Source organism: Drosophila elegans, unplaced genomic scaffold (genome assembly GCF_018152505.1).
Source record: "Drosophila elegans isolate 14027-0461.03 unplaced genomic scaffold, ASM1815250v1 contig_183, whole genome shotgun sequence".
In the NCBI taxonomy this organism is placed as follows: domain Eukaryota; kingdom Metazoa; phylum Arthropoda; class Insecta; order Diptera; family Drosophilidae; genus Drosophila; species Drosophila elegans.
Genome location: NW_024545550.1, coordinates 10,920,449 through 10,934,771, shown reverse-complemented (window position 1 = coordinate 10,934,771; position 14,323 = coordinate 10,920,449). Strand labels below are relative to the sequence as shown.

Below are 14,323 nucleotides of genomic sequence, written 5' to 3'. Positions count from 1 at the left end.
TTCGTTGTCATTAATTTCTTGGGCTTAGATATTGGTATCATTTAGGGATTTTCTTCTGTACTCCTGTTGGGGGTGTGTGCAGTTTTTTCCGCTCCTTCCCACTGCTTTCATTTTTTTATTGATAAGTTCATTTAATGGGCATGGCCTCCGCCAGCTGCCATCTCATCTCGCCTCTCTGTCACTGCCACTCGTGCCATCTCTTTCGCTTTCGCTTTCTCGTCCTGCTGCCATTGTCTCCGTTTTGACATTTGTTGGAGTGGCCGCCTAATGAGTTTAATGCTTTGTTATCATCGCTGTAATCGGCTTATGTAATATGGCAATATAATTGAATCCCCCGGAATTATGTCATTCGGCTGAGGCATGGAATTTACAATTGCAAATTCACAAATTGCCAATGCCGGCAATGCACCACCTGCCCCGAAAATCATAAAGGAAATGTTTGTCGGTGTGTGTGTGTGTGTGTGTGTCAACATGGGAAAGCCACTTTCACTCAGCGAGCAAATGAAACTTAACGGAAAAGAAAATTACATCATGCTCGTTTCAATGGGTCGACATAATATTATTTTCTCGGTCCGGGCGAAAAACGAACAGACGGCATAGCACCCAGTGGGTGGTGGGTGGTGGGTAGTGGGTCCTCGTCTGGTAGTCAATTTTTTATTTATTTATTTTATGCCTACGCACATACGCGCCTGGTGAAAGCGGAGAAAGCGAAGAAAGTGGGGGCTTGACAGGTGTCGCCGACTGAGTGGCTGCCTGACAGACTCGCAAAAGTGGGTGTGGCCCCATCAGCGGTGCGGTGGTGGGGTGGTGAAAAATGGTAGCCTATTATTCTTTGTATTGTTTTATGTGGCATTTATACGCGTATTTTTGTCGTCTTTTAATAGGCAGGGCAAGGCAAGGCATGGCGAATGGCGAACATCCCGCCGAGTGGAAAATAACAAGGGCAATAGACCACCGCACCCAAATCCAAGCTGGAGGGCTAAGGCTGCTCCTCTGCCCCGTATCGCCATCCAATCAGTAGATAAATAACACATAAAATGAGGTGCTTAATCGGGTTTGAAGTGATGAAAGTGAAACTGGGTATGCGGTCCCGGTCCGTTCCGTTCTGCTCCATTCAGTTCAGTTTGCGTGTATCTCACCGGAGGCGATGGCTTTGTCTCCGGCGTAAATCTCGAGTATCAACCGGGTATTTGAATATCATTTGCGACCGCCAAATTTGGCAGTGTGCGTGTCCTTCGGGCGTGACGGCATAATTCCACTTTAAATTGCACGCGTACACAAGTAATTTGTCAGCATTGTTTGCATAAATTAGGTAGCCGAAAGTGGTTGATTGGCAAGTGCCATAATAGCACATCAAAAATTTCAAGTTTCATAAGTATATCGTTTGAAATTGCCGCCCATTGCTGTAATTATCGATTTTCGATAAGGTATGATAAGTATTTTCCCATAAGGCGTTAGGCCATTAATCGATAGGTTGCACATATATTTTATATACAAGCATTTGATTTAAAAATAAAGAGCAATGAAAATTTGAAAATTTTGTTTTTACTTCCCGGTTTTAGTAAATAATCACACTTACTAAATACTTGCTTTCTAAGGCCAGACGCTTTGCGGCTTTTTTTTATCAACAATGTTTGCGATTACTTTATTCAACAAAGTATAAAGTAAAATGTACCCAATTGCTTTAAACAATTAAAACTAATTGAAAATCTATTAAATGTTTTATGTTTTTAAAACCTCAACGGCTTGGCGGGTAACCAATACAGCCACCTTTTTCGATGGCGAATAAGCCCGCTAGCCAGCGCTGCCACCCACTTCACTTAGCCAAGTTTCCCTCTCATCCAACGTTGCCAGATGTTCTGTAGCCGTTAAAACAACAATACCCGCTAAATTAGTATATTTTTGTATCTTTTGTTATATTGTGCGTTTTATGGCCACACTAAACCCGACTCCAGCTGTGCGGATCAAAAAATTATAATCAGAATCAGTATTATAAACGCACATTATCCCCCAAGCCAAGCGATCGAAATCAAAAGATAAACCACTGCATTTAGGCTACTCAACAGGGAAACAATAACAAGTAAATTTCCAGCGGAAAAAAGCTAAAAGAAAACTATTGCGGCAATAGGTTACTTACCCATTGGTAAGTAAATATAATTGGTAAGAACTGCATAAATTAGCCAAGTGTTACCTTTGAAGTACTTTTAATAACACAATTAAGTGGCGGCCAGCAGACTTGTTGCTTTTTTCAGTTGCCATATCGCTGCTGGCATTTATTGATTTTGTTTTTGGGTTGTTATCAACAACCTGCTCCGCCCACTTCGCCCGCCCGCCCTCCACCGAAGTGTATATTTATATTTACCAACCAAACAATTGGCTTTTCCAGCTATCTTATCAGTCAGTACCCCGCGAATCATGCTAATTTGTTTAAACCAATTTACTCATCTGATTCCATCAGTCAGCGCTAATCCGTAATTGGATGGAGATATCCGTGGATATCAGATGCTAATTGACCGGATGGCTTTGTTAAACGAGTCGTTACTCCCAAAAAAAAAATAAAATTTATAACGCCTCAAATCGAACGTGTTAAATAGTAATTTACGCCTCGAATAATGCCGCACCCACTCAACCAAACAAAATCAATAAATGCAGCTCCTGACCGCCCACTTAGCCACCCACTATTCCTTTTATCTATTTCAGCTGCAATGATATCGTGAATTCGCAGGCCTATCAAATTTGAGATTTGAATCAACTCTTTATCACTTACCCCAGAAAGCAGAAGCCAAAAACGTCGCAAAAATGAAACCGAAAAGCTGGCGGCATAAGCGTAAATAGTTATTTGCCCATTGATAACCAAAGGAGATAGACATTACCTTTTGAGAGTCGGAAAAATTTAAACATAATCCGTTTGGCAAGCATTCGAAAATCAGGCGGAAAATCATGCTGGGTCGCACCCAAAAACTGCTGCTGGGCATATCCATACTGATACTAGTCGATGTGGTTTGGGTCTCCTCCAGCGAGTTGACCAAGGTAAGGGTTTTATTATATATATATACATCTATATATTCAAGAAATCGTTTTAACTTTCTTTAATTTTTTTTCTAGTTTCTGTACAATGAGGCCAACTTTGAGAAGCCCTTCTTCTGCACTTACTTCAAAACCTCCATGTTCAGCATTTATCTGCTCGTCATTGGCATCCTGGCGCCTTGGAAAGAGTCCTGCGAGCGTCAAAATGGAAACTATGCTGTAAGAAATTAAATTACTTTATACTAAACACTACTAAATTTTAGTTTCCTCCACTAGATGATGGAGCAGAATGCTGATGACGAGAACTACTACTCCAATCAGGCTGTTTTGGTAGGCCAAAACTCTATGAATTAGCTTCAGAATATTGTATAATCTGTTATTGTGCTTATCCAGGGAGACCCCACCTACGTGCCCATCAGATCGCCTCATCAGGGAGCCCCATCTCCTGGCAATGGCACCTCCAATTCGCTGTCCGGCACCGAAAGCGATGACTCCAGTGTGCGGAGTGTGCGCTTCAGTAAGATGGCTGAGGTCAGGGAGATGTCCGCCCATGAGGCCACCGATGCCTTGATGGCCCGGCTCTCGTATGCGGCCAGTTTGAGGATTAGGCGGCAGAAGACCCACCACAAGACGGCCAAGACGGCGCTGCTCTTCTGCCTGCTCTGGTTCGTGGCCAACTACTTCTTCCAGTTGGCCCTGGAAATGGACGAGACGGCCATGATAACGCTGGTGAGCTCAACGTCGTCGTTCTTCACTATCTGCCTGTCGGCTGTGTTTCCCTCGGCAATGGGCGATAAGCTAACCATCACCAAGGTGATTGCCGTGGCCATGAACATTGGCGGCGTGGTGGCCATCACCATCAACGATCTCCACGACACGAAGATGACGCGGGGCGTCCTTTTGGCCCTGTTCAGTGCGTTCTTCTATGCCGCCTATCTGGTTTTTGTGAAGCGAAAAAGCGATACGGAGGAAAAGGTCGATATACCTTTGTTTTTTGGTGAGCCAACTCGTTTAATTTCATGGTGATATCATGGCTTATTTATTGGCCTGCTTACAGGTTTCGTTGGTCTCTGGAATCTGCTGCTATTGTGGCCCATTTTCTTTATTCTGCACTTCACCAAGATCGAGACCTTTGAGCTGCCCAGTCAGGGTCAGTTTGCCCTGCTGTTCCTGAACGGTTTGATTGGCACTGTGCTGGCCGAGGCGCTGTGGCTCTGGGGCTGCTTTCTCACCTCCTCGCTGATTGGCACACTGGCCATGTCGCTGCAGATTCCGCTGGCCATCATGTTCGACGTCCTGCTGAAGAACAAGCCCTATTCGCCGATGTTCTACATGGGTTCACTGCCCATTTTCGTGGCCCTCATACTCGTATCGCTGCTGATGCGAAACGACGATTCCGATCCGCTAATGAAGCTGTTCAGGATTGTGTATAGAAAACTCTGCCGTTGCCATAAGCCAAGTATTGTGAGGTGAGTCTTTTATTCTGCCAAAATGAACTGCTTTTGAACAGGATAATTTCTCATGTAGGGTCAACGATGACGAGCAGCAGGAGTCGCTGATTAGCAACAGCGATTAAGCGGAGGCTTTTTTTTTGTGAAAATCGCGCTTCACACACTTTGAATGTTGCTCATTGCAATGCAATCTAAAAACTTGGCTGTTCACGAGTTCGTTTCGAATCGTTCTTTAATCTATAGGGACAAGTCTTGCACAATTCCCACTCGGCCCCGATTTGTGTTTCTCATTTGTGCATTTTCCGTTGGATATTACTATGTTGCGATCTTACGTACAACTATTTATTATAACCTTACAAGTGTATTCTCTGTAAATAGCTTTAGCCAACCACGAATACCGTTTATCTATGTGATAGTCTACAAACGTTTTGCTGAAGTCCACCTATAATTTATTGTATTTTCTCGGTACTCACACTGCGCTTAGCTGTATAATTGTTGACTTCTCAATACAAGATGGATATAAGAAGACACATACACATATTGATAACTAATAACAATAAATAAAACTTGTCTACCGTAAGCTTAAAAATGGGTTTGTGTGAAATCTGCCTAAAGCAATTATACATGGAAAACAGCATGAGTTGAGCTAAAGTTTCCCTTGATTTGAGTTTATCTTTCTATAATTGATAGGTTTTTAATCAGACATTTTATTTATGAACATAATTTGATTCTGAATCATATATGACTGATATGTTTATTTTAAACTAGTTACTTTAAAAACCTTCTTTAATTATTCCGCCTTGCAACAAATTAGAACTTATATTATTGAATTTGTTTATAAATAATAATTCTTTACTCAAAGTCACTAAAAAAATAACTAGTTTTGTTGGTAACTAGTTTATTCTATTGATTTGATCAAAGCCAAAGGTTTTGTTTTCAAAATTCGGCTATACTTTAAACACTACTGACATGTTTATTTTTAACTTATTAATTTATTACCTTTATTTACCCATTAAAAGACATAAATTCAATTTGATTTTAACTCACTCACTTTTCATTTAATTTTCATCCTAGACGCTTAAAATATGTATTTACATTAGCTGTCACTTAATCTCTACCGCTTAACTAGATATGTAGTACTCAATAAGATCACACAAGTTCATTTCTGTACTGAATGCGCACACAAACTGGCATCTGTGTGGCCCAGAGTGGCACGGCGAATGCTTCAGTTCCATTTCCCGGCGACTCCGTGTCTCCGGCGGATCACACAGCAGTTGGCGGAGGAGCAGGTGGCCCGCAGCCACCAGAGCTGGGCGCAATTTGTGCGGCTCGCGAGGTGGAGGGCTCCACGGGTTCCATCGCAATGACAGTGGCTCCGCCGGCGACAGTCGCCGCCTGAGGATCGGTCTCCGAGTACGGAGGAGCGGGCAGTGCCGCAATCCCAATGGGAGCGGGAACTTCGCCAAGGGGCGACTGTGGCGTCCCCGCTGCCGCCGCCGTGGGCGTGGTCAGGTTGCACATGCGCATCACCTCGTCGTAGCTGGGCAAGTCCTTCTCGTCCTTCTCCAGCTGGTCGCGGATGCGGTTGGCCTCCACGCTGCCAGGCTCAATGAAGAATATGTCGCCATAGCGGTTGCCAGAGGGTTCATCCTGCACGTTGAACACATTTCCCTGGCGGTCTGCAAGAAAGCGAAGGACAAAAAGGTGAGTATACGGGGAAAACAAGAATTGTATAAACTTAAAATTATTAAAAAAAATTATTTTTTATTGATGAATTTATATAATACCACTTTAACCAAAAATGGTTCAATTTAAAATACACCCAGAAAACTAAATTCCTTACTAAGGAATCATTTTGTCCTTAAATTAAAGTAGATAAATATAAAGAAGCCACATTCATACTGTAAATTTTGTCCAAACAATATAAATAATCAATCATAATAAGAAAAATTAAAGGTCACGTTAAGATCGAGTTCATCCTTTTGGCAACTAAAATGATTATACAAATTCAAGCGGAAGACACTGACACTCAACAGATAATCCATAACGTATTAAAATGTTATCAAGATCCAAAACCAATTTGTAGATTTTGTAAAAAAAATTTAAAATTTATACTCGTACATAAATTGCAAAATTGTAGTTTGAGGAACACACTCATTCTAACATTGTTTTGATGTACATTTCATCACTTTATCACAGTTGCTTAAAATAACACAAATATTAGTTAAGACACTCGGAATTTCTTGCTGATAAGGCACATTTGATGACCGATTTCGGTGATATTATTCCCAATGTTTAACATTTATATATACACAGTACCAGCTTCTATTTGACGACGATTGCGAGTCAGCGAGTCGTGCATGCGCTTGGCCAGCTATCGAATGCAAAACGAATAGAGAAATCAGTTATGGGGCATTATAATTGTGCTGGCTGAAGGTCTGCCTTCTGCCTATGGATAATTACGTATATCAGCTGGGCCACGACAAATGTGGCGAACACAAAGCCCAGAGCCACGCTCAGATTAGCAGTTAGACCCATTCCGCGATCCTCGAAGACTGTGTGCTAAATAGTAATCGCCTCCAATACAACCGATTAGATAGGCTACCGCTCCCTCCATCCCTGCCCACTTTTGGCACACGTTACCAATTCCAATGTCGTATCGCTGCCGATTCCGACTCCGATTCCGACTCCGATTCCGAGATCGATTTCGAGTCCGATTCCCATTCCGGCGACTCTGCTGACGTCGACATCGTGGCTGACAGATCTTGGCCAGAGTTTGGCTCTCCACGCGTATGTAGTAGCAGGCCAGGGGTATGAGGCAGAAGAAAAGGAACACCAGGGCCATGTAGATGGCCACCTGCAGTCCGAAGTCACTACCCCAGTCCATGGTGGGCTCAGATCCGTGCATTGTATGGTAGAAACTCAGAACGACGCGACGAACAGTCACCAACTACGTTTCCTGGGGGCCCTAGTATTGGCCATAGTTTGCCGTTTGGTACGCAATTGATTAGTCGCCCGCGATTAGATTGTCCGCCATGTTTGGCTGGCCATATAGCCCATAAACGTTGCTCTGCTCCATTTATCAGATATACACACAATATATACGAGGGCCCATGCCCAGTCAAAAGGCAGTGCAACTTACATAGCTCAAATCGGGAGTTTCGACGTCTGGCGCAGCAAAATTTCAAAATCCAGATGACAGCAAATTGGAGGGCTGCATAGGCCACAAAGCCAATGAGCAGCAGTACAAAGAAAGTGACCAGGGGACTCGCATCCATTGTGCATCGAGCTCTCCAGCAGACTGACCCCCCAAAAACTGATTTGCAATATCTGCAAGGCATTTGGCCAAAGAGACCCTTATCGCGAAAGTCCACAAAACAAACACTCCAGGCTTTATGGATTTATAGGAGCACTTGATCATCACCCACTCACTCGCCCGCCCACTCACACACACTCGTCTACAGCATATCAATTGCTCAGTATATCAGTTCATCAATGGGATTGATAGATTGATATGCGTGCTCATTAATATTAATACATATTCGGTACATACCAATGCCAACCATGCGACGTTCACGTTGACGTTGTCGTCGACGTCGTCGTCTCATTGGATCCTGAAATCCCCGAGTATCGCTACCACAGCATTTGTTCAAACAAACCCATAGTATAAACTTGGAAGGGAAAATTGGGGCTAGTCAGTGATCGGAAGGGTAAGCAAGCCTATGCCCCTCGCTTAAAGTCTTTAGATTATTATAATTTTCAAAAAGAAAAAATATTTAAAGAGTTCAAAAAGAAATATTAGAAATAGACAAAGAAAAAACTGATTGATTTAGTACATTAAACATAAAATGTATAATTTCAAAATTTTATAACATTATTTACCATGTTGTTTTGTCAAAGAATCAATCGCAACAACCATAGCAAATTTATAATATTGAAAAGCATATTTCAGCAGTTCAAAAAGAATTCCTTCTATAACATCTAAATATAGGCATAGTGCATAAAACATTAGACTTATCATATCAAAGTTATATATCATTATTTAACATATTGTTTTGTAAAAGAAACTACCGCGAAAACCATTTGAGCAGTTCAAAAAGAATTCCTTCTAGACTAAATATTACAAAAATGTTCTATATGCAAAAAAGAAGATTTACTTTTGGAAAAAAAGCTTCAATCCGATTGATTTAGTACATTATACATACAACCTATCATACCAAAGTTTTAAATCAATTTTTAATATAATGTTTTGTCAAAGAATCAACAGCGACAGCCATAATAACATTCCTATTTTTAGGAAATTACTTATTTCCTCATTTTAGATAACTTTCGTTGGCAAATATAGTTGATAAGGAAGTTAAGCAATGAAAAACAAGCGACTAAGCGAGGGACAGTTGCAGGACAAGGCCAAAAAAGATACCTGCAGGGCGAAATAGACCATGGGCATGATCAGGAAGAAGACGAAGAACAATCCCACATAGAAGAGAAAGAAATCCATTGTGATAAACTCGCGTCAACGCCAAATGCACAATCGAATCACTTGAGAGGCGACTTTAAACTGAGAACTCTCCAGAGCTAAATTCAAACTAATCTTATCTGGGCCAAGGCAACCAAGTATCTGTGTATATATATGGTGTATATACCCTCCGATAGCCGCCCAAAATAAGTCGAAATGACTTTGTTTTGGTTGCACAGAAACCTACCATGTCTTCGCCTGCGAATCCTGGAATTCCTGGCCTCGAAGCACACCCAAATGCAGAATCTCAGGCAGCAAAAGGTGACCGCGCAGGAAATGAAGGCCAGAAAGAAGAAAACCAGGTAGGGCGGTACGTTCGACATTTTGGGATCGGTATTGGGATCGGTATCGGTAAAGGCGGGTTATCCACGTGGATATGGGAGCACCGGCGGCATTATAATTTCGCTCCGTGAAGAGGCCTCAGGCCAACTGTCATATCATAACGCGCCGCTGGCTTTTGGCCAAGACTTATCGGCGACTGGTGAAAAGTTGGGATGGGAAAAGAGGGAAAAGAGGCGGTGGTGTGAACAGGTGTGTCAAGGGCCATGTGATAAGCGCTCGGCGAACAAAGTCCGATAAGATAGGCTACCTCTGTCTCCCTCTGGCGTTCAATTAGAATAGAAATGGTAAATGTATCTGTATATGTATCTGACAGATATACGCATAATTGCGCTTTGAATAATGTCAGACGAGCACGTGACTTGCAAAAGTCTACGAAACTAATTAACCAAGGATTATTAGGAAATCCATATACAAACAATATTCATTATCAATCATTATAAATTCAAATAAATGCAATTTTGCACATTCTTTTAAAGTTTATAACACAAAATAATTTCAATTTGAATTAACTTTTCTCTCAGTGCTATGAACAATATGATTATCAAATAATAAGTATGAAAACAGATAAGATAAGATACCGAATATTTACATTAGGAATTATTTACTTTAAAATCAAATATTTTTACCTTTAGATTGTTGTTTTTAAAACATTTATTTGAATTTATTTTAATGCGGAATTTCAGGAAATAATAATTATTATTGTTAATATTATGAATTTTTTAAAATTTAATATTCTGTCTTTTTATTGCACAAAAAAAATAACTGATAGTATTTTTAATATTACGTATACGTAACTTAAAGGCGTATGCGTAATCAGCTCGAAAGCAGTTTCTTTAAATGTGTATATTTGTTCATTTAAATTCCAGAAAAATAAGTTTTCTTGTTGTCTAGCTTCTTTTAAAAGAGCAAATTTTTTGTCGTACGTTAATTGTAAAAACTTAATTGTTAAACCATCAAAATCAAATGCTAGCCAAGCGTGGAAGCGCGAACATAACACAATTTTTTTATTAATTCAAAGCGTTTAAATTGTGGCCAGACAAAAGAACATATTTTTGAAGGCCGGAAGAACCTTTTCACCGCGAATGCGATTGCCACAAATCAAAAGGGGACCACCTGAGCTGGCTCACCTGCTGTCCAGCTGAGTCGACTACTCAATCCCGGCGACGAGGGGCAGGAGGAAACGAATCTGCTCAGTGGCGGGCTAACCGGCGATCTTCGACGCCGCTTCTGGGCCACACATCTCTGGAATTATCTGTCGGTTACACTCCCGTTGGGTGTTTTTTTTTGTATACATATTTTTGGCCCATAACTCACACTGACAGAAAAGTAGAAAATCAACACGAAGAAGAGCAGCAGGACACTGAACTCACTCCAACGGAACTGGTCATCCATTTTATGGAACAGAGACACTTAGCTACAACATTGCCGACCTGCGTCCGCGCATCTGAATACATTAATTTTACTGCCGACCATTTGGAGACCAACCAACCAACCAACCATTCAACCATTTGACCAATCGATAAGCACAGCGAAGAACGAAAAATAGATAGCTTTATCGGGAAACGCTTGTGACTCATGGCTGCTCACCTGTGTTCAAGCTAACTCCTGACGGATCGATTCTATAGCTCTGAAGCACTCGTCCTGGTTGTCGGCGCGAAGGACCACGATCACTGGCGGTGCTCTGACTAGGAACCTTCTGCCGGGCGCAAAGACAACAAGCCTAAAAGTTGATCAACAGTAGATCACTCAATATCCAGAGTTTTTCAAGCAAAATCTTATTACAACTTACACGAATCAGGATCAATATGATCGAGATTATAAGAAACCAGCCGATCATCATAAAAGCGTAATAGACCATGATTAAATTGATTTAATCAAATTGAATGAAAACCGGAAGTCTGGTTGAGAATATACAATTTTTCCACCGTTCGCCGTGCACAAGAAACCTTGCTGAAATGGCAAAGGCAACGCCTGTCATCGCTAACAGCCTAATCACCAAACAAAACCAAATCGAACACAGCCCTTATCAAAAGATGGACAATTTTGCGATTAAAACTTGGCACATACACGCACATTCGACACAATCGGCATAATGGATCGTGCTCGAAAACTTACGCACCTGGGGATACGCCCCCACCGATATAGCTTTCGGTATCGTAATCCTCGGAGTTAATGTTTTTCCTGCTTTTGTAGCATAGCTGTTGGACAAAGATCATGATTAACATCATAAAGTACTTTTCAAAATCAGGAATATAACTCTTGATTAAAATGGTTGAGTTCTTGAATTGTACACCGTAAAAAGATATAAGAAATTCTGAGAATACATGAAACATTTAACCTTTTTTCAGGTTAAATGAACTGAAAAATGATAAAGCTAAAGTCTAATCTCTAAATCCATTGTTTGGTATCGTTGATCGAAAAATGGGACTTACGCACCTGGAGACACACCTTCCACGTGACTTTCATTAATGGAATTTCCACATTTAAAATATTTTCTGCTATTGGTGCACAACTATAGAGCAGAAAATTGTTTAAAATACAAAAAACTATCTTTTAAAATCAGGAATATACCTCATGATTGAAGACTTTTTAGGTAACATATTAATATAAACTTTATTTGTCATTAAAGTATGCTAGAGGGTTTTTAATAGCTTATTTCTCTCTTTTTTAAGGGTTCTCAACTAATTTTTTTCTCAATTCTTGCAACAAAGATTGCTTGATGTTTGATTGATATCTTGCTCTACTCTTCCCACTTTTTAAGGGAAAGACCCTCGCCATCAAGAATATATTCCTGATTTTAGAAGTGTCAACTCACAACGAACACCAGGAAAACTAATAGAGCTATGTAGAAAATGTCGATCCCATCCATCATTTAAGAGCACCGCACCGAGTAGAGTCTGCGATGGATTAACTTGGACTGGCGGTAATTGGCGAGCAACGACGTAGAATGCCATTCAAGTTGTTGGCTCATATCTTAGCATTTTGCTTATTGCTACAAGGCAGTTAACCCCCCATCGAAGAACATTCACTATCTTATCGGAGCAGAGCTTTCGCAGCTTTTTTTTTTGCAAAGTGATAGGGGCACTGAAACCTGGATCTTACCCTCCATGGCCACTCGCAACATCATCTCGTGGCGCAAGAGGCGGGCATACACCCGCATGTTCCACTCATCGATCTTCAACTTGATAAACAGATAGCACTCCTTGGGAGGGTATTATTATGTGAAATATTTTATCAAGGAAGTGGGAGTCGGTGGAACCTACCCGAGCGACAAGCGATACGACGATCAGCAAGATAAAGCCAAAGAACCAGATTTCCGCATACATTGGATTCTAATAAGCACTTTTTGATATTCACTTTTCTAGTTTTTCACATCATAATTTGGATGATTTGACTAATGGAAGCGGAGTTACTTTATACAGTCTTGGGTTGAGCAAACTCACCAGTTTCCGTCGTGTATTGCAGACAGCACACGCACTTCCACTTGTGATTGGGGCAGATATAGGACTTGAGAAGAAGTCAATTAACCACAGATCGGTGGAAGGATAAGGCCAAAACTCACCCTGATCAGAATGAGGAATATCAGAAAAAAGGACAGGAAGTAGTAGCCCTCAACGAAATCCATTTTGAACCGATTCTGGGAGAAGTGCAATGACAAATGAGCAGCCACCCACGGGATAAGGAAAACAAGCCCCGGGCACAACTGTGATATAGCTCTTACGATAAACAGAGATAAAGTCGGCGTTGCATCAACCAGATAAGCAAATCAGAGCTAATTATAACCAGAGACAATAAAGCAGGCATGTGCGACCAGTTACGTTTCGGTTATCAACTACTATAACTCGCTAATCCTATTTGTATATTTTACTAGCCCGGCTCACCATTACGTGTGTCGATGGTCCTCTCCGTTCTGGCCCTGTAATCCCTCATTTGGCCAGCTCTCTTGGCCTTGTGGTATGCATTCGAAATGAACTAATTGGAGAGGGAGGGGAATAAAATCCTGTATTGCCTTCTTCCGGATCAAAGTTCGCCATTAGCTACTTACGACTATTAATATTATGGTGACTAGTAGCACCACGGAAAAGGAACTCAATCCGGCGCCCATGGCTTTATCAATTCGCTCGGGACAAATGCCTGGTGACAACTGACTAGCCATCGAAAGCTATCGATTTCGGAACCCACCTATTTCGATTGCCCATTATTCATATCTTATCACCGTATTACCTTTTTTTTCGTAAACACACTTACCTCCGTTTGGATGCCTTCTGGCCGACGAAATAGCCACCTGTTGGTTAAATACATGTAATAAGTGTCTTCTGTAATCCAAAATTTCAACTAACCTTGATGAAAATGCAGGCTGCTGCGATCAACATGAGAATGACAATGTAAAAATCTGCGGCCATTTCGGTCTTCTATGTCCCGAATTTGATGAGTGCGAAAAGCGAAATGAAAGCGTGTTCTCCAAATCGCAGATGTATGGAGCAATCGAACGCGACAATATTCCGTTCCACATACTTTAATCGCTCTACGCTAACTGCCGATTATAACTTATCGGTCAAAATTAGATTAGATTAGAACAATCAAATATACCGAGCTCTGGAATACCCTACGGGAAAAATGAAGTTATAATATATTAATATTTAGAAACAAGTAACATAGTTTATACATTTTATGTAAGATAGTGTTAATGTAAGTATGTCTACAAAGTTTCAAAATAATTTAAGAAAATACATTTAAATTTTAAAAGTCAATTTCGGGCTTAAAAGGAGCGATTGTGAAAAAGACTTATTGGGAGACAGTTAAAAAACTTAAAAAATACATACTACTCAAAATCATTAGAAAATCACCAAATCATCTGTTTAAAATTAAACCATACGAATAAAGGGTATGTAATTTTTCTAGGAATCGGAAGGCAGATTAAGGTTCAGTGAGTCTCATTGTGTGAGTCCCCCCATAAAACGGAAATTCTTACTTTTCGAACAGCAAA

The 14,323-nt window shown here is 40.9% G+C and overlaps 2 protein-coding genes across 16 annotated transcripts; one reads left to right on the top strand and one right to left on the bottom strand.

Moving 5' to 3' along the window:
* The first annotated feature begins 1,927 nt into the window (after positions 1-1,927).
* LOC108144887 (solute carrier family 35 member F5) lies at positions 1,928-5,058 on the top strand. Of its 2 annotated transcripts, none has more exons than XM_017270047.2 (7): positions 1,928-2,143; positions 2,701-3,030; positions 3,106-3,246; positions 3,304-3,357; positions 3,421-4,024; positions 4,085-4,496; positions 4,555-5,058. In XM_017270047.2, the coding sequence occupies exons 2-7, from the start codon at positions 2,941-2,943 to the stop codon at positions 4,601-4,603; spliced, it is 1,350 nt and encodes a 449-aa protein (XP_017125536.1). In that variant the 5' UTR covers positions 1,928-2,143; positions 2,701-2,940; the 3' UTR covers positions 4,604-5,058. The 2 variants fall into 2 exon arrangements, with proteins under 2 accessions (XP_017125536.1, XP_017125535.1); XM_017270046.2 differs by having other exon boundaries at positions 1,928-2,160.
* A 451-nt stretch (positions 5,059-5,509) lies between these two features.
* On the bottom strand, positions 5,510-13,809 carry LOC108144696 (formin-B). Of its 14 annotated transcripts, none has more exons than XM_017269781.2 (3): positions 13,677-13,809; positions 13,585-13,621; positions 5,510-6,157 (listed from the first exon to the last, which is right to left on the bottom strand). In XM_017269781.2, exons 1-3 carry the CDS (start codon positions 13,737-13,739, stop codon positions 5,742-5,744), a joined length of 516 nt encoding a protein of 171 aa, XP_017125270.1. In that variant the 5' UTR covers positions 13,740-13,809; the 3' UTR covers positions 5,510-5,741. The 14 variants fall into 14 exon arrangements, with proteins under 14 accessions (XP_017125270.1, XP_017125260.1, XP_017125271.1 ...); XM_017269771.2 differs by lacking the exons at positions 13,585-13,621; positions 13,677-13,809 and adding exons at positions 13,218-13,308; positions 13,382-13,496; XM_017269782.2 differs by lacking the exons at positions 13,585-13,621; positions 13,677-13,809 and adding exons at positions 12,780-12,843; positions 12,899-13,010.
* Positions 13,810-14,323: the final 514 nt, after the last annotated feature.

Coding starts and splice junctions, on each gene's coding strand:
- LOC108144887 (XM_017270047.2), top strand. CDS start 2,941: ATGCTGGGTCGCACCCAAAAACTGCTGCTGGGCATATCCATACTGATA. Junction 3,031..3,105: donor CCTCCAGCGAGTTGACCAAG/GTAAGGGTTTTA, acceptor TTTTTTTTCTAG/TTTCTGTACAATGAGGCCAA. Junction 4,025..4,084: donor CGATATACCTTTGTTTTTTG/GTGAGCCAACTC, acceptor GCCTGCTTACAG/GTTTCGTTGGTCTCTGGAAT.
- LOC108144696 (XM_017269770.2), bottom strand. CDS start 7,386: ATGCACGGATCTGAGCCCACCATGGACTGGGGTAGTGACTTCGGACTG. Junction 6,158..7,121: donor GCGATACGACATTGGAATTG/GTAACGTGTGCC, acceptor GCTTTCTTGCAG/ACCGCCAGGGAAATGTGTTC.